At 40.6% G+C, this 20,035-nt stretch overlaps 1 protein-coding gene across 4 annotated transcripts in view; it reads left to right on the top strand.

The window, feature by feature from the left end:
• LOC105493198 (BUB1 mitotic checkpoint serine/threonine kinase B) overlaps positions 1–17,509 on the top strand; it is a 62,329-nt gene extending 44,820 nt beyond the window's left edge. For 2 of the 4 annotated variants that reach the window (XM_071067104.1, XM_071067105.1), the window contains exons 15-23: positions 666–940; positions 3,511–3,644; positions 4,531–4,674; positions 5,313–5,413; positions 8,473–8,622; positions 9,304–9,446; positions 13,765–13,936; positions 14,725–14,831; positions 16,892–17,509. In XM_071067104.1, the coding sequence (XP_070923205.1) occupies positions 666–940; positions 3,511–3,644; positions 4,531–4,674; positions 5,313–5,413; positions 8,473–8,622; positions 9,304–9,446; positions 13,765–13,936; positions 14,725–14,831; positions 16,892–17,087 (1,422 nt within the window). In that variant the 3' untranslated portion in view covers positions 17,088–17,509. The remainder of the gene's footprint in view (positions 1–665; positions 941–3,510; positions 3,645–4,530; positions 4,675–5,312; positions 5,414–8,472; positions 8,623–9,303; positions 9,447–13,764; positions 13,937–14,724; positions 14,832–16,891) is intronic. The other 2 variants (XM_071067103.1, XM_071067102.1) reach the window with 2 other exon arrangements.
• The last annotated feature ends 2,526 nt before the right edge of the window (positions 17,510–20,035 follow it).

Genomic DNA, 20,035 nt, shown 5'->3' with positions numbered 1-20,035 from the left:
AATCCTAAGAAAATTAAAGTGTTTCTAAAGATTTATGTATATTTAAAGTAGTTTTAAACTAGTAAAAAACAGAATAGCCTGAAAGTTGGTTAATTTCTTATAGACCCACAGTGTGGCCATTATGTTTTTAAAGAATTTTATATAGCATAGGAAGGAAAAAATACAAAAAGTATGAGAAACAGCAATACACAGTATCATGAATGTTACATTTTCCCTGGTTTTAAAACTCCTTTTTAAATGCATAGAATATACTGTGCATGTATCCTACCAGACATACATGAATTATCTTTAAGAAATAAATAAAAATTAGGTATGTAGCATAGAGGAAGAAGACCTAAAAACTAGGAGGATAGCAGATTATTAGAATATTTACTAAGTGAAAGCCAGAAGAAAGATAGTATTTGTGCTTTAGTTCATAGGTGAAATTTGTTGAGGAACAAAACATTGCCCAATATTTTTCTTTATATGGAGAATCTTCCTGGTACATTTTTTGGATGAAGTATAGTTTACTGTGTTCATGATATAAAAACCTTTTTATCTTTGCCTAGATATTCTGATATGCTATTTCTGTATCCTATGTCACTGAGCTAATGTGTCTCTCTCAGTAAAAAAGTTCTTCATGTATTGAAATAGTTTAGCTAAACTTTATATGGTTTTCACTTCAGGATGAATTTACGGAAATTGAACCCTTGAGTGAGGATGCCATTATCACAGGCTTCAGAAATGTAACAATTTGTCCTAACCCAGAAGACACTTGTGACTTTGCCAGAGCAGCTCGTTTTGTATCCACTCCTTTTCATGAGATAATGTCCTTGAAGAATCTCCCTTCTGATCCTGAGAGACTGTTACAGGAAGAGGATCTAGATGTAAAGACCTCTGAGGACCAGCAGGCAGCTTGTGGCACTATCTACAGTCAGACTCTCAGCATCAAGAAGCTGAGGTGATTGGGAATTTACAGGTTTTACAAACCAGATTGTTTACTCTCTTATTCTGTGTGTGTTTGTCAGTTATAGTAATCAGTTATCAAGTTCTTACTAACTGCCAGGTACTGTGCTAAGTGCTTTATATGAGAGTAGGGCTGCCCCAGATAAAGTGTCAATGGTTGATTTGGATGTGAGGGTTAAAAGTAAACTTTGATGGTGAAGAAACTAAGTGGTCCGAGAGGGGTATTGTACCACTGAGGAAACTTTGCAAAGTGTACATGATTGTCAAAAAGGAGGCATTTAGTTTTTCTTTAATATTGAGTTTAAAATAGTGGTAGGATAGCTTTTGTTAATTTTATTTATTTAGTTATTTATTTATTTATTTACTGAAACGGAGTCTCTGTCACCCAGGCTGGAGTGCAGTGGCGCTATCTTAGCTCACTGCAACCTCCTCCTCCTAGGTTCAAGCGATTCTCCTGCCTCAGCCTCCCAAGTAGCCGGGACTGCAGGCGCGCACCACCATGCCTGGCTTATTTTTATATTTTTAGTAGAGACAGGGTTTCACCATGTTGGCCAGGCTAGTCTCAAACTCCTGATGTCAGATGATCCACCCGCCTCGGCCTCTCAAAGTGCTCGGATTACAGGAGTGAGCCTCTGCGCCCGACCAGCTTATGTGAATTTTAAATAGGCAACTAGAGATGTGCTTTTTAAAAAAGTATCTTTTGATAGAGAGGTGAAAATGAACTATGGAATAGATATGAGGGAATGGCTTACAGCCAGGGTCTGAGCCTTGTTTTAGGTCAGCTAATTTAAACTAATTCCAGTTTTAAGAATACTTTTTAATTTGCTAATTTTTGCTTTTAAAGCTGCATTTTGAGAGACCGGATGCAGTGGCTCACCTCTGTAATCCCAGCACTTTGGGATTTGGGAGGGGGCAGATCACTTGAGGCCAGGAGTTGAAGACCAGCTTGGTCAACAAAAAAAAAAAAAAAAAAAAAAAAAAAAATTTTTTTGAGCTCTACTCAAAAAAACATTTTTTTTGAAACTTTTTCCCTACAAGCTTTTAAGCACATTTGCTAGGATGTATTCACACTGCATGATTTGGGTTTCTCTTTTCTTTGCCTAATCTTTTCTTATTGAAGAAAAAAAAGTCCAGAGAAAGGATAAAGAGGAAGAAAGTGTCAATGTTAGTCAGTGTTTCTCAATATTATGGAATATAGAGTAGATATTTACTATAGGTAATATCTTTATTTACTATAGGTAAATAAAGCATAAATCCAGAAATGTATGCTGGACATGGCTTGTTCACCAGATTTAGAGGAGGTTACCTAGATTCTGATTTGGGGAAATAATGGACTTGAAAAATGAGATTATTGCTGAGTGCATTGGCTCTTGCCTGTAATCCCAGCACTTTGGGAGGCTAAGGTGGGAGGATCCCTTGAGGCCAGGAGTTTAAGACCAGCGTGGGGAACAAAGTGACGCCTTGTGTCTAATAAAAATCAAAAAAATCAGCTAGGCATGGTAGTACTCACCCAGCTATCATTTCCTGGGCTCAAGTGATTCTCCCACCTCAGCCTCCCAAGTAGTCGCAGAAATTAGCTTTTTTGTTTTACAACCTTTTAGCTACTTGGGAGGCTGAGGTAGGAGGATCACTTGAGCCCAGGAAATTAAGGCGGCAGTGAGCCATGATCGCACCACTGCACTCTAGCTTGGGTGACAGAGTGAGATCCTGTCTCAAAAATAAAATGAAAAGTAAAAAAAAAAAAAAAAATGAGTATCAAATAAATTGATAACAAATTATAAATTATTTAAACCTAAATTTTATTAAATTGTATTAAAAATAAAAGTATAACATAAAATTACAAAATTTATAGATTAAGGCTGGGTGCAGTGGCTCACACCTATAATCCCAGCACTTTAGGAGGATGAGACAGGTGGATCACATGAAGGCAAGAGTTCAAGACCAGCCTGACTAACATGGTGAAACCCTGTCTCTACTAAAAATACAAAAATTAGCCCAGCGTGGTGGCAGGTGCCTGTAATCCCAGCTACTCAGGAGGCTGAGACAGAATCACTTGAACCTGGGAGGCAGAGGTTGCAGTGAGCCAAAATCGTGCAGTTGCACTCCAGCCTAGGTGACGAGCAAAACTCTGTCTCAAAAAAAAAAAAAAAAAAAAAAATTATACATTAAGAATTTATGAAATTTTAACAAAGTTTATATATATTACTCCTTTTTTTTTTTTTTTTTTTTTTTTTGAGACGGAGTCTTGCTCTGTCGCCCAGGCTGGAGGGCAGTGGCGCCATCTCGGCTCACTGCAAGCTCCGCCTCCCGGGTTCACGCCTTTCTCCTGCCTCAGCCTCCCGAGTAACTGGGACTACAGGCACCTGCCACGACTCCCAGCTAATTTTTTGTATTTTTAGTAGAGATGGGGTTTCACCGTGTTAGCCAAGATGGTCTTGATCTCCTGACCTCGTGATCCACCCACCTCGGCCTCCCATAGTGCTGGGATTACAGGCGTGAGCCACCACGACCGGCCGCCAATATATATTGTTCCTATAAGAATTAACTTATTTGTGATTCTTTTAGCCCAATTATTGAAGACAGTCGTGAAGCCACACACTCCTCTGGCTTCTCTGGTTCTTCTGCCTCGGTTGCAAGCACCTCCTCCATCAAATGTCTTCAGATTCCTGAGAAACTAGAACTTACTAATGAGACTTCAGGTAGGATCATATATACCACTATATCCATGCCTAGTGAACACTTGTTTATCTCAGCAAACTGAGCTCTATGTTTTTCTTTCCTTCTTTTTTTGAGACAGGGTCTCACTCTGTCACCCAGGATGGAGTGCAGTGGCACAATCATAGCTCACTGCAGCCTCAAACTTACTGGGCTCAGGTGATCCTCCTACCTCAGCCTCCCGAGTAGCTGGGACCACAACTGCACCACCACCATGCGCAGCAAATTTTTGTATTTTTTTGTAGAGGCGGGGTTTTGCCATTTTGCCCAGGCTGGCCTCAAAGGATCCTCCCGCCTCGGCCTCCCACTCTCTGGGATTATAGGTGTGAGCCACCATGCCTAGCCTAGGTGTTTTTCTTAAAGAAGTTGCCCGCCGGGTGCGGTGGCTCACACCTGTAATCCCAGCACTTTGGGAGGCCGAGGTGGGTGGATCATGAGGTCAGGAGCTCAAGACCATCCTGGCTAACACAGTGAAACCCCGTTTCTACGAAAAATACAAAAAATTAGTTGGGCATGGTGGCGGGCGCCTGTAGTCCCAGCTGCTTGGGAGGTTGAGGCAGGAGAATGGCGTGAACCCGGGAGGCAGAGCTTGCAGTGAGCCGAGATGGCGCCACTGTACTCCAGCCTGGGCGACAGAGCGAGACTCCGTCTCAAAAAAAAAAAGACAGAAGTTGCCTTTGTGAAATTTCTAGAATAGATTAGTACGAAGTGAACACAGTTTCATAAACACCTGAGACAGGTGAGTGTAGTTAAATTAACAGTGCTGACTGTGTAACCTTGTTTTTTTTTTTCTTCTACTCTGTTATAATATCCAGTTGAAGCATTAGGTTCTTTTTTTAGTGATATCTTTTCACCTTTCCCTCCCACTAGCAGAAAACCCTACTCAGTCACCATGGTGTTCACAGTATCGCAGACAACTACTGAAGTCCCTACCAGAGTTAAGTGCCTCTGCAGAGTTGTGTATAGAAGACAGACCAATGCCTAAGTTGGAAATTGAGAAGGAAATTGAATTAGGTAAGTACCATTGAACGCATGTCCTCTGGTGTATGACAGCATACAAATAAGTGATTATTTGTACTTAAGCTTGATGCTTGAGCAGTGTAAATATTCCTAGATTGTATTTTTTAAAAAAGCAATACAGAGGATGACACATCAGTAACTTCATGTCTTTTTTTTTTTTGAGATGGAGTCTCGCTCTGTCCCCCGGGCTGGAGTGCAGTGGCCAGATCTCAAGCTCACTGCAAGCTCCGCCTCCCGGGTTCCCGCCATTCTCCTGCCTCAGCCTCCCAAGTAGCTGGGACTACAGGCGCCCGCCACCTCACCTGGCTAGTTTTTTGTATTTTTTAGTAGAGACGGGGTTTCACCGTGTTCGCCAGGATGGTCTCGATCTCCTGACCTCGTGATCCGCCCGTCTTGGCCTCCCAAAGTGCTGGGATTACAGGCTTGAGCCACCGCGCCCGCCACTTCATGTCTTAATAATAGGAATTGTGTCTTCTCCTCTTACAATTTTTAACAAATTATTTTTAAAAGTATTCTAGATACTACTAACTGGCAAATATAGCAGTGCCTCTGTTCCTTAAACCAGGAGGTAAAAGCTAGAGGGCTGTATATGTTCACAGTGATTTTTAAATGGAATCAAACTTTATCAACAGGTAATGAGGATTACTGCATTAAACAAGAATACCTAATATGTGAAGATTACAAGTTATTCTGGGTGGCACCAAGAAACTCTGCAGAATTAACCATAATAAAGGTGGGACTGATTCTTTGTAATTTCAGTTACTTTGTAAATAATATGGATTGAAGCAATAACTGTCCTTATGGTACCATCACATCTTTCTAATAATCTCTCTCAATATGTCCAAATATATTAAGTATCCTTTCAGTTTCATTTTTTTGAGGAAATCTCTGCTGATAGTTTCTGGCCTGCTCCAATCTGGACAAGTTATACATTAACTTTCACACAATCACCATCCACAGTCACCTTGGAATTTCCATTTATTATCATCCTAGGTATTCACATTACCTTTTTCTTATATTGGATACCTAGTTTCTTTTTATCCTTTTCTTTCTTTCTTTTTTTTTTTTTTAAGGACAGGGTCTCTCTCTGTCATCCAGGCTGGAGTGCAGTGGCATGATCACAGCTCACTGCAGCCTCAACCTCTTGAGCTCAAGCAATCCTCCCACCTCAGCCTCTGGAATAGCTGGGACTGTAGATGCACGCCACCACTCCCAGCTAATTATTTTTTGTAGAGACGAGGGCCTCCCTGTGTTGCCTAGGCTGGTCTTGAATTCATGACTCAATCAATTGAATCAATCTTCCCACCTTGACCTCCCAAAGAACTGGATTACAGGCATCTAACTTTGCTTTTGAATTTTTTTGCCATTCTGAGTCTCAAAGCTTTGTGTGAAGTTATTTTTCCCGCTTTCTGGATCCTTATAGGATCTTATTCTTGTCCCCACTATTCTGAAATGTCACAATTACATGCCTTTTCATAAGTTTGTTGTCACTTATGTGTTAGATACTCAATGGCCATTTCAATCTGTCAGTTCCCTCAGTTCTGAGAAATTTTCTTCAATGGAGAAATTATTTTTTCCCCTCAGTTTCCTCTGTTCTCTTATTCTCTAATTCCTTTTATTAGAGGTACATATGGCATCTTTTGGACAGAACCTCTAAAAATTTAACTTTTTTTCTCCTATGTTTTCTCTTTTTACTTTCTGAGTATTTTATCAGCTTAATATTTTTGATCTTTTTACTAGGTTTTTATTTCTATATTTAATTTTCAAGAGCTTTTTTTATTCTCAGAATTTTCTTTGTAGCATTCTATTCTTTATTTCAAAGACAATATTCCTTGTCTTTCTGAAAATACTAATGATACTTTAACATTTTTTTCTCCCTTTGTCATCTGTTTCTTCTTGTTTTTTTTTTTTTTTGGCGGTTTTTTTTTTTTTTGTTGGTTTTGATCTCTTTCACACTACAGGCTTTCTTCAAGTCTCTGACTCTCTATTCATATTTAAGTATGGGACACTGAAAGCTAATTGAAAGCTCTGTGTATATGGAAAGACCTTGACAGCTGTGGACCTCAACGTAGAATGATCTAGCTTGGCCATTTTATTGGAAAACCCTCCAATGTGTTTTTTTTTTTTTTTTTTTTTTTTTGAGACGGAGTCTCGCTCTGCCGCCCAGGCTGGAGTGCAGTGGCCGGATCTCAGCTCACTGCAAGCTCCGCCTCCCGGGTTCACGCCATTCTCCTGCCTCAGCCTCCCGAGTAGCTGGGACTACAGGCGCCCGCCACCGCGCCCGGCTAGTTTTTTTTGTATTTTTTAGTAGAGACGGAGTTTCACCGTGTTAGCCAGGATGGTCTCGATCTCCTGACCTCGTGATCCGCCCGTCTCGGCCTCCCAAAGTGCTGGGATTACAGGCTTGAGCCACCGCGCCCGGCATTGGAAAACCCTCCAATCTTGAGATCTTTTCTCTTGAGCTGATCAGAGAAGTCTTCTCCCTCAGAGGAGACTTCTGATTTTCTGCCTGGAGCATATAAGCCTGGCTTCTAGCTTTCTGAAAGCTGAGTAAGGAAATTGGTCTAAAGAATGGAAGGGCAGGGAGGTACATCTTAACATCTTAACCGCTGCATATATAACATCCGATATATACACTTTTCCCTGTTTTCCATGTTATTTCTATGCCCCTCAGTGGTGCCTAGTGCTCTGTAGTCCAGAGCCCTTCTGTTTTTTTTGTTTTTTGTTTTTTTTTGAGACGGAGTCTCGCTCTGTCGCCCAGGCTGGAGTGCAGTGGCCGGATCTCAGCTCACTGCAAGCTCCGCCTCCCGGGTTTACGCCATTCTCCTTTCTCAGCCTCCCGAATAACTGGGACTACAGGCGCCCGCCGCCTTGCCCGGCTAGTTTTTTGTATTTTTTAGTAGAGACGGGGTTTCACCGTGTTAGCCAGGATGGTCTCAATCTCCTGACCTCGTGATCCGCCCGTCTCGGCCTCCCAAAGTGCTGGGATTACAGGCTTGAGCCACCGCGCCGGGCCGCCCTTCTGTTTTATACTCACTAGGTAATAAACTTCTGGTCTTCGAGAATAGCGGAGAGGTAGTTGCTGGGCTGGGCTATTGGAGCAGAGGAGGGAAGCTGGGGTCTACCTTCCTCTTTTTTTTTGAGACGCACTTTTGCTCTTGTCACCCAGACTGGAGTGCAATGGCACGATCTTGGCTCACTGCAGCCTCTGCCTCCCAGGGTCAAGCAATTCTCCTGCCTCAGCCTCCCGCGTAGCTGGGATTAGAGGCACCCGCCACCAAAAACCCAGCTAATTTTTTGTATTTTTAGTAGAGACAGGGTTTCATCATGTTGGTCAGGCTGGTCTTGAACTCCTGATGTCAGGTGATCCACATGCCTCGGCCACCCAGAGTGCTGGAATTACAGGCATGAGCCACTACACTAGGCCTACCTTCCTCTTAAATGGGATTCAGTCACTCCTGTCTTAGCTCCACCCTCAGCGTCACTTCCATGGGTAATTGGTGCTGGCGGTTATATACTATAGGGAAATAGCCTTGTAGTGTAAATGTAGCTCAGCTTTCTCCTCTGCCAAAATCAGTTTTTATTCTAACTGGATTGTTACCTCCTCTTCTCTTTCCAGCTTATTCTCTTTCCAGATTTTGTTGCTATTGTGTCTTTTATAGTAGATTTATGCCTTTAAAAATATCTCTTTATTATTTCTCTATCAGAAGGGCTGGAAGGAATGTGTTTCAACCTGCCAGCCATAACCATATACTTAATTGAATTTAATTTTTAAAATACAATATCTTACAGGTATCTTCTCAACCTGTCCCATGGGACTTTTATATCAACCTCAAGTTAAAGGAACGTTTAAATGAGGCCTTTGATCATTTGTGCAGCTGTTATCAATATCAAGATGGCTGTATTGTTTGGCACCAATATATAAACTGCTTCACCCTTCAGGTTTGTAATACTAAAAATATAATTTAAAGTCCTCAAGTAGAGAGATTTGTGCTCCATTTCTCATAGGAATTTAGTACAAAACCTATCAATCTTCTAGAAATAGACCAATTCAATTATAAGTTAAAAGCATTGATCATTTTCTCAAGTTATTTTGACCAAAGATCTCTTTGGTATTCTTTTAACTTTTTTTGGTCAGTTGTCAAGCATAAATAAAAGTAGAATTGTACAATGAACTCCCATGAACTAGTCATCTATGATAATCTTAGCTCATGGCCACTCTTGTTTTAGCTATGCTACCCCCACTGGATAATTTTTTAAACCCAGACACAATATGTCATTTTACTCTTTGGTTTCTTCTTAAGAAGGTTTGCTACAGATTTTGATGATAATATAAATTCTCAAAAACAGTTGGAATGAGGGTATTTTAAAACATTTATTAAGTACCTATTTTGGGCCAGCTCACTCTTGATGCCATTCATCATTATGTCATTAAATCCTTACAAACAATCTTATGGGAGATTGCAGTATTATTAAAACTGGGACATAGACTCAGTCTACAGAGGTGCCTGTGTTCCAGTAGAGAACAAGGAAGACTACAAACCATCGGTGACCAAGGTATTGAGTATAACTACAATCTGCCAAACTTGAGAAATAGTGAGTTTTCTGTCCTTCAATTTCCAGGATCTTCTCCAACACAGTGAATATATTACCCATGAAATAGCAGTGTTGATTATTTATAACCTTCTGACAATAGTGGAGAAGCTTCACAAAGCAGAAATAGTCCACGGTGACTTGAGTCCAAGGAGTCTGATTCTCAGAAACAGGTTGGTCCTTTTCATTGTTATAATTCTATCAGCTTTCTCTTAAAACATGGATAGTTGCCACTTTTTTTTTTTTTCTTTTTGGAGGTGAGGGTCTCACTCTGTCACCTAGGTTGGAGTACAGTGGCATGATCTCGGCTCACTGCAGCCTCCGCCTCCCAGGTTCAAACGATTCTCCCATCTTAACCTTGCTAGTAGCTGGGACCACAGGCGCGCACCACCACGCGCGGCTAAGTTTTTGTATTTTTCGGTAGAGATGAGGTTTTGCCATGTTGCCCAGGCTGGTCTCAAACTCCTGACCTCAAGTGATCTGCCCACCTCAGCCTCCCGAAGTACTGGGATTATAGGCGTGAGCCACTGCACCTGGCCAAGTTGCCAGTTTTTAAAGCATTTTGATAAATGCCATATGGAGGAACACATTGTGTTAAGAGAATATTTACCTAAAAGTAAAAAATCATTGAGAATAATTTAAAATAATTCAAAGAAATAAACACATTGAGGAAATAGACTAAATCAGATAAAATAATTAATCACTGAGTATTGTGATGATATACATCAAGACAAGATATAAAATATGAATATTTTGAGGAATATAAAGTGGATTGTTTAGTCATTCTTTGAGTGGGACCCGTGCCAATCTAGCGAGGATGCCAGCAAAATCAAGGCACTGCTCAGTTTCATAGACCAAAGCTTAAATCGGGCCTGACTGACATGTTAGCCAAGAGAAGTGGGTAAAACCAGAGTTCAAATACAAACTATGCCAAGGAATGGGGCTTAGTGTTCAAATTAAACCCAGTGTGTCCATCAGGTTCAAGGAGTGAGCACAGAGCAGGATAAATGAATACTAAGAACTGAGAAAATATAGATCACATTCAGGCATTAATTAGGCAAAAACAGTCCAACATTTTTGCTTTGTGAAAAGGACTAGAGGACTACTACGTTCTTTTAGTGATCATTGGTGTTATAGTGTTTGAGTAAAAGCAACCTGGTTTAAAGATGATTTGTCTGCCCAAGCGGATGTCTTGGATGAGGTGTTAACTTTGTTTCTGAGGCCACTGGTATATACTAATAGCTGGACTTATTCTTTACATTTCTTCTGACTACTTAATCTATAAGAAGAGATTGAATTAGACTCTAAATTACAGTTAACATGGAAATTAAAAGAACCCTCAATGTGTTCCTGTGATTGTAACCAAAAGAACTAGAGAATCCCACCTTCTCCCCTGAGATAGCAGAGTCAAAGTCTTTCCCAGACATAATGTAGCAGCATTTCTCATCCAGGGCACCATAGATATTTTGGATGAGACAATTCTTTGTGCAGGTGTGTTCTAAGCAATGCAGGATGTTTCATATTCCTGTTCACCCCACCCACCCAATTAAGTGCAAGTAACAATCCCCTAAGCCGTTGTGACCACCAAAAATCCCCCAAAATTTCCAAATATGAGAACCCCTGGTATATTTTCACTCTACTTAACAACATTAAAATGACAGTGCTGAAATTCCCAGGGCTATGGAAATTGGAAGCAGAGGTATTTTCTAAGCCTTTTAGAATTAGGCATTTGTGGTCTATGGAGTACGATAACCCTTCTCTCAGCCACCAGAGGCTCTAGGAAAGCACATAGTATTAAAGAGGCATTGCTTTTTACTTTGTCACTGCTTATCAAATTTAATCAGAAATTTCACATAGATTGATAAGGAATTTAAAGCTAGAAAGGGGCCGAGCACAGTGGCTCATGCCTGTAATCCCAGCACTTTTGGAGGCCGAGGTGGGCAGATCACCTGAGATCAGACCAGCCTGAACAACATGGAGAAACCCCATCTCTACTAAAAATACAAAATTAGCCAGGTGTGGTGGTGCATACCTGTAATCCCAGCTACTTGGGAGGCTGAGGCAGGAGAATTGCTTGAACCTGGGAGGCAGAGGTTGCAGTGAGCCGAGATCGTACCATTGCACTCCAGCCTGGGCAACAAGAGCAAAACTCCATCTCAAAAAAAAAAAAGCCAGAGGCCGGGCGCGGTGGCTCATGCCTATAATCCCAGCACTTTGGGAGGCTGAGGCGGGCAGATCATGAGGTCAGGAGATCGAGACCATCCTGGCTGACACGGTGAAACCCCATCTCTACTAAAAATACAAAACGTTAGCCAGGCGTGGTGGCAGGTGCCTGTAGTCCCAGCTACTTGGGAGGCTGAGGCAGGAGAATGGCGTGAACCCAGGAGGCGGAGCTTGCAGTGAGCCGAGATGGCACCACTGCCCTCCAGCCTGGGTGACAGAGCAAGACTCCATCTCAAAACAAAACAACAAAAGCCAGAAAGGGCTGGATGCAGTGGTTCACATCTGCAGTCCCAGCACTTTGGGAGGCAAAGGCAGGAGGATCTCTTGAGGCCAGGAGTTCAAGACCAGCCTGGTCAACATAGCAAGACCCCATCTCTACAAAAATAAATAAAAGCCAGAAAGAACCTTTTGAAATTGCTTAGTTTAGTTGCTTACTTTAGTTTCTACGTATTTTTTGTGAGGAAAATGAGATCCAAAAAAATGGAATGTCCTACCCAAAGTAACAGTGAGTTAGTAGCTGATTAAAGGACTAGGACACCTTCATGCATGCTTCTTTTTATTAATCTATGAAACATTTTTTCCTGTGCCTCCAAATTTATATAAATATTTTACAATTACACTGGGCATGGTGTCTCACATCTGTAATGCCAGCACCTTGGGAGATCAAGGCAGAGGATCACTTGAGCCTAGGCATTCAAGACCAGCCTGGGCAATATAATGAGACCTCATCTCTACAAAAAAATTAAGAAATTAGCCAGGCGTGGTGGCACACACCTGTAGTCCCAGCTACTTAGGAGGCTGAGATGGGAGGATCGCTTGAACCCAGGAGGCAGAGACTGCAGTGAGCTGAGATCACACCACTGTACTCCAGCCTCAGTGACAGTGAGAGCTTGTCTAAGAAACCAAACAAAACACACACATGCACACACATATTTTATATATATATAAAATACACACATATTTTTTATATATCAGAATCCACAATCCCTATGATTGTAACAATAGATATATATATATATTTTTTTTTAATTATAGTATAGTTTTTTTGTTGTTTTTTTTGTTTTTTTTGTTTTCTTTTTTTTTGAGGTGGAGTCTCGCTCTGTCGCCCGGGCTGGAGTGCAGTGGCGCGATCTCGGCTCACTGCAAGCTCCGCCTCCCGGGTTCCCGCCATTCTCCTACCTCAGCCTCCCGAGTAGCTGGGACTACAGGCGCCGCCACCACGCCCGGCTAATTTTTTTGTATTTTTAGTGGAGACGGGGTTTCATTGTGTTAGCCAGGATGGTCTCGATCTCCTGACCTCGTGATCCGCCCGTCTCGGCCTCCCAAAGTGCTGGGATTACAGGCTTGAGCCACCGCGCCCGGCCAATTATAGTATAGTTTAATGGTGGCCAAAAAAGGTTGGATCTTGTGCCAAGGAAAAATGGGAGCAATTGTCAATTTTAAAGTAAAATACATAGATCATTCTGTGCTGTGGAGGTATGTAATTGGAGTAGTTAAAGCCTGTATTTAGGAATATTGTACCAATATCAGGAGTTTGAGGGAACTAATTGAGAAAAACAGAGACAAAAGGAGCACATGAAAACCCACTCTTTTCATTTATAAACAGTTCCTATGTCTCCATGGAGAATAGCATTATTAGGATAGATAAACCCAAGGAAAACAAAATTAATTGATAATTAATTAGTATTATAAAGTTTTTTTTAGTAAATAAGAACTGGAATTACGAATAAGAGTAAGATAAAATATGGTGTTTTACAATATAGGTAGGACTTTATGAAACAGACTTGCATTGTTTTCCATTAAACTCTGGAAGGAAGAATCTGAACAATACCTGGAAAGCCTATCTGGAATAGTAAACAAGAAAGGCTATGACACCTATAAAATTTTAATTTCCTCCATCGTAATTCCTGTCAGTGTATAAATCATTGCAATTGTATGTGTTAATGTGTACAGTACAGGGAAGAAGCCTGTGCTCTGCCTCCATACTTACTTTATATAATATGGAAGCTTGATAAATGTTTAATGGTGGCCATGCATGGTGACTGAAATATACTTTGTGTCACCAAACTGGTGACATTCCTTCCGCATTGGGTGGACACTGCCACTACTCTTGAGTCTTACAGGTGCATTTTCAAAATTAACCACTGGAGGGAGTTGTCGGCATAGCTAAGATGTACTCAAGGTACCTTTTTTTTTTTTTAAAGACCAGCTATGCAGCTTCTTTCATGGCCTATTTTTATTATCTCCTTCTCTTAAATCTGGGCTCAGAATCCACGATCCCTATGATTGTAACGAGAACAATCAAGCTTTGAAGATAGTGGACTTTTCCTACAGTGTTGACCTTAGGGTACAGCTAGATGTTTTTACCCTCAGCGGCTTTCGGACTGTACAGATCCTGGAAGGACAAAAGATCCTGGCTAACTGTTCTTCTCCCTACCAGGTAAGTGTAAAACAAGCCTGAGCAAATATGGAGAGGGTTTCTTAATCTCTTTATTATCTAGATAAGCTATAAAAGCTGGTGTTTACTGATATTGACTCTCCCAGAATAGATGACCTAGTTTTCAAATATCACCAAGTGAAGTAAAATGTAACATTTTTGTGTTACAGCATTGAAGAATATACACATACACGTGCAAACACATGACTAACTGTAACCAAGTGCCAGGGCCATTCCTACTGCCTACCACCCATGTAATCTTTTATAAGTCATTTTCTGTGATCTTCTCTGTAAAAAAGGGATAACAGTCTCTGCTGTGTGTTTATCAGAATTGTTGTGAGGAGTAAATGAAGTAATGTATATAAAAAGAACATTAGCACAAACGTAAAGTCTTTTGTATGGTGGCGTTATATGCAGAAATTCACTCTAACTCAGCTCTAGACATAAGACATTTGCTGATTGAATATGTAGCACAAACCTGAACTAATCATGTGGACCCCATTTAGATCACAGTTGGAGTTCATGCAAACTCAGTAGGTCTACAGATTTGAATGTGATAGTCCAAATATTTCATCTTTTGTTCTTAAGGAGATCTCCTAGAGTTGGCTCTATTGATCATTTCTTTGGAGAGCTTCTCCCTTTACTGTAAGGGTGAGGAACAGTCTACTAAAATGTATGTCATAAAATAAACTTAGTTAAGCACTGTAATACCTTTCAACTTCCTACCGAAATAAGCTGCCATGGTAGAGGCAGAGAATTATTTTAGCTGATGGTGCTTTTTGTGATTTCAGGTAGACCTGTTTGGTATAGCAGATTTAGCACATTTACTTTTGTTCAAGGAACACCTACAGGTCTTCTGGGATGGGTCCTTCTGGAAACTTAGCCAAAATATTTCTGAGTAAGTATTGATGAATTTCAGGGTCTCTGCCCGTCCCTGTAATTTTCTGTTTCTCTTGGGTGCTATCTCTGCTTTGGCAGCCTTAGTTTTTTTAACCCAAATGCCATGATTCCAGTAGTTTCAGCGAGTTTTCATTAGAGTATCAGCAGAGCATCTAGTGCAGGATAAAAGAACTGCTCATTAAAAATAAGATTCAAAACTATTCAGACTTCAGGACCTCTTTCTGAATGTAGCTGTATCTTCCAGACTATAGCTTTAGTATGGAAGCTTCCCAGTTTAGATATGTGAAAATAAACATTTCATGAGAATAATTTCCTAATCAATTGGTGTTAGCCTTAAATTCATATTTATTTATTTATTTATTTATTTATTTATTTATTGAGGTAGAGTCTCGCTGTGTCACCCAGGCTGGAGTGCAGTGGCACAATCTCAGCTCACTGCAACCTCTGCCTCCCAGGTTCAAGCGATTCTCCTGCCTCAACCTCCTGTGTAGCTGGGATTACAGGCGTGCACTACCATGCCTGGCTAATTTTTGTATTTTTAGTAGAGATAAGGTTTCACCATGTTGGCCAGGATGGTCTCGAACTCCTGACCTCGTGAGCCGCCCACCTCAGCCTCCCAAAGTGCTAGGATTACAGATGTGAGCCACTGTGCCTGGCCTAAATTGCTTTTTAATAACGATGATTACCAAAAGTTAATAAGCATCTCTTGAAAAGACTTACATTTCTAAACTGTATGCTAATTTTAGGCTATTATTTATTTAATAAGTGGATAGAACCGAACCAGATAATTGAATCTCCTGGTGAAGAAGTAAATGGTCTCTTAATAAGCACTGCTTGGTCTCAGAACCTTAGTACTCCCTCAAGCCTGCTCATAATTATTAAGTTGGCCGAGCATGGTGGCTCACACCTGTAATCCCAGCACTTTGGGAGGCTGAGGCAGATCACCTGAGGTCAGGAGTTTGAGAGCAGCCTGGGCAACATGGTGAAACCCCGTCTCTACTCAAAATACAAGAAAATTAGCCGGGTGTGGTGGCCCATCCCTGTAATCTTAGCTACTTGGGAAGCTCAGGCACGAGAATCACTTGAACCTGAGAACCCGGGAGGCAGAGGTTGCAGTGAGCTGAGATCGTGCCACTGCACTCCAGCCTGGGCAACAGAGTGAGATCTCCATCTAAAAAAAAAACAACAACAACAACAAAAACAAATAACTTAAGTATCTATGTTCCATTTTAGCTTAGCTTAGCAAATAAGTTCCCAGCATAAGTTTGCCAGTCTGTCACCTATTGTTATATTCTTTGGTTAAAAAAAAAATCCGTGTTGAAGATTTAATGCCCCTTCTCTATTTTCCTCTTTGAATAATTGAATTATAGTTTTCTCTTTATTTAATTGAGAACTTGGCCAGTGTTATCTCTTACATGTACTTTTTAAAATAGGCTTGAAATACAATGTAAGACATATAGGATAGATATAGGTATGTCCACTTGGCTATGGGCCAGACAGGTCTGGCTAACACAAGCAGAAACAAGTGGGGTCAGTTGGGGTTTCCTAACAGCCCTGCCTTATCTAATAAGGGAAGTTTCTCTGATCAAAAGAAAATAATAATAAGCAAAGGTACGAACATATTAAGCAGTAGTTACTTTAGTCAAGCTTACAATTCTCAGAGAATTGTAAAGATGATCCACTACTTGGGTGGGAGAAAGGAGCTATAGCCTTTTTGATGACCTAGACTCTAGGAAAGTTGGAAGAAATAAAATTCCTTTTTCTTCTATTTGTAGAAGAAAAGTGCTATGCCTTAGTACACAGAGGAAATTTATAGATTTAGATGAGAGAACTTCTTTCCCTTTACGTGCATTGTATCTTGGCTTTTCCCACTATGGTAGCCCTTTTTTGTAGTTCTTCCCTGGGCTTTCAAAGGACTATTTGAATGATCTCTAACCCTAGAGTTCTAGGTATTACCTTACACCATTTTGGTGCATAAATGTACCACTGAGTTAAACTAAAAGAAATTATAATTTTCATATGCCTAATCTTGATGGAAATGGTTTTATATATTTTTAGGCTAAAAGATGGTGAATTGTGGAATAAATTCTTTGTGCGGATTCTGAATGCCAATGATGAGGCCACAGTGTCTGTTCTGAGGGAGCTTGCAGCAGAAATGAATGGGGTTTTTGACACTACATTCCAAAGTCACCTGAACAAAGCCTTATGGAAGGTAGGGAAGTTAACTAGTCCTGGGGCTTTGCTCTTTCAGTGAGCTAGGCAGTGAAGTCTCACAGATTCCTGCCTCAGAGCAATGGTTGTATTGTGGAACACTGGAACTGTATATGCTGTAATTTAATTTAGGACACATTTAGATGCACTACCATTGCTTTTCTGCTTTTTGGTAGACGTATATTTCGAATATACGAAAAACTGACATTTTTTACACAGTGATATGCTTACTCATGGCCTTGTCTAACTTTTAAGAAGAACTATTTTATTCTAAACAGGCTCATTACAAATGGTTACCTTGTTATTTAACCCATTTGTCTCTACTTTTCCCTGTACTTTTCCCATTTGTAATTTGTAAAATGTTCTCTTACGATCACCATGTATTTTGTAAATAATAAAATAGTATCTGTTAAATTTGTGCTTCTAACATGTCATGTAGTTTTTGCAAACTAAAATAACAAATGGCTTAATTTTGCAGAGAGGGGCTATTTTGCCATGGAAATTTATATATCCTAGACTTAGAATTGTTGCAATAGGGTTGTGATGAGACAGAATAGCCAACTACTTCTTTAGGTGGGTCTGACCTTCAAATAAGTGGTCTAGACTGAAAAGTAGGTAAGATGATATGCATAAGACCAAATTTCCTTCGATTTCAAGTGGCATGATTGTATATGTGGCTTATGTTTTAATGTTTTCACTTTTTTGGAGACAGGGTGTCCTCTGTTGCCCAGGCTATCACCTGGCCTTTCCAGACTCTGGCAATTTTCCCACCTCAGCCTTCCAAGTAGTTGGGAGCACAGGCTCACACCACCACATCTGGCTAATTTTTTGTACTTTTGTAGAGATGGGGTTTCGCCACATTGCCCAGGCTGGTCTCGAACTCCTGGGCTCAAGTGATCTGCCCACCTCGGCCTCCCAAAGTGCTGAGATTAGAGGCGTGAGCCACCATGCCCGCCCCTAATGCTTTCACTTTTATCCACCAAGCCCCTTGGTCTATTTATATGATCTAGTGGCACTGCTACTGGGTCTCTTGATTAGGAATCTGACTGTTAGAAAATAAAAGCAAATGTGTTAAAGAGGGTTTAGCAACCTTTCAGAAATTGAAAAATCACCATTCTATTACATGCAGAATGACTTGGAGGGGGCAAGGGTCAGTGAAAGAATAAAAGGAAATTTTGTTTGAAAGATTTGAGGAGGCAGGAGGTCAGAATAAAATGATAACTTTGAAGTATGAAATAGTTTGGAAGAGAATAGGCCTAGATAAAGTACTGGACTCCGAAAAGGAAGCATGAATTACACCTGGCCTCAGGGATAGGGAAGAAAATTGGTAGAAAAAGGCAATGAAAATTATCCAGCTATCAGCTGGGCACCGTGACTCATGCCTGTAATCCGAGCACTTTGGGAGGCCAAGGAGGGAGATTCACATGAGGCCAGGAGTTTGAGAGCTGCCTGGGTGACAAAGTGAGCCCCATCTCTACAAAAAATAAAAATAAATATAAATTAGTTGGGTGCGGTCTCACATGCCTATAGTCCTAGCTACTTGGGAAGCTGAGGCGAAAGGATTGCTTGAGCCTGGGAGTTCAAGGTTTAGTGAGCATGATTGCGCCATTGCACTCTTGCTGTGGGCGACAGAACAAGACCCTGCCTCTAACAAAAAAAGTAAAGAAAATTATCTAATAATTTCATATCTAAATATCAAAATTACCTAATGTTCCTCCATGCTAGTGCCTTATTTTTTTTTACTTTAATTGTCACTGTTACTGCTCTAAGATTGCTGGAAAGCAAAAAATCCTACGTATGTCTCAACTAAAAATATTTAAGCATATATAGTTGAAGCACTGCAACATGACTTGGATCTGAAAGATAATCAACTTAGAAATATTTGCTCTTAACCAAAATACAGCTCTCCAAACATTCTCACATTTGCTTCCCGTACTGATGATGTAAAATGATATATCTGTATCTTTTACATAATCAAGCCCCTCTCCTCTCTGCTCTCCTCATTTCTCAGTTCACTCTGTTGACACATGAAGTTATTACTCTGAGACTGGACAGTAAATTTAGATTTATTCTTAATATAGGCTTAGCTACTATGTAGTGAATTCTTTAGCAACCTTGACAGCAGGGTGCTGTGTTAAGTAAAGCTTTGTTTCTGAAAGTAGGCTGTGAGGAAAGGGAGGAGAATCTGAGGAAGCTACTTTGTTAGAGAACTTGCTGTTTTGCCACCCCTCCTTGCATTCCAATCTCCTCCAACCTCAGCCCTTCTTTGTAGAGAGAAGAAAAGGCACCTGACCAATTAGGACTTACAATGTCTTAGGTTTTCTGTTTGCCTAAGCATAAAACCACAAAGTGAGATCCTTTCCATTTCCCTTATATTTTATGCTTATTTGTCTTGGGAGAAGGAAGCATTTCCTTTTTTTGGCAGAAGTTTCAAATGGTTCTCATTTCTTGTCTCACTAAGGCAGTAATAGTGTAGTGATGGACCTGGTTAGGTAGTGAGGGACAGCTGAAAAGGCAGGAGTTTTACTTTTGTTTGAAAAGAGACCACATAACATATAGCATCTCACCATTCACAAAGTGTTTGTACACCCACTGATAGTGCTCTAACTGATGCCAAACCTGAACCTGGAAATAAAAAGATTTTCCTGGAGCAGTAGGATTTCAGACTGTTGGTTGAGCTTATCTCAAGGTGGATAAGAAAGCCTTTGAGAAGGTTAGCACAAGGTTCTTTGAAATAACTCATTGGTGTCTTTAAGCTGAAGCCTTTAAGCAAAGACAGCAAAGAAGTGCTTTTCTGTTGCATCTGAAAATAAGGAATTCTTCCAACTGCACCAGTTCTTCTAATGTGCCAAAATTAGCTTCTAATTTGGCTCCTAAAATTAAGGTTTCCCTAGTGAGGAAAATGCATTTAAAAAAATTTTTTTTGTGGCCGGGTGCGGTGGCTCAAGCCTGTAATCCCAGCACTTTGGGAGGCCAAGGCGGGCGCATCAC

Source organism: Macaca nemestrina, chromosome 7, assembly GCF_043159975.1.
Source record: "Macaca nemestrina isolate mMacNem1 chromosome 7, mMacNem.hap1, whole genome shotgun sequence".
In the NCBI taxonomy this organism is placed as follows: Eukaryota; Metazoa; Chordata; class Mammalia; order Primates; family Cercopithecidae; genus Macaca; species Macaca nemestrina.
The sequence above is the reverse complement of the archived record's forward strand: the minus strand, read 5'-3'. Positions and strand labels throughout refer to the sequence as shown.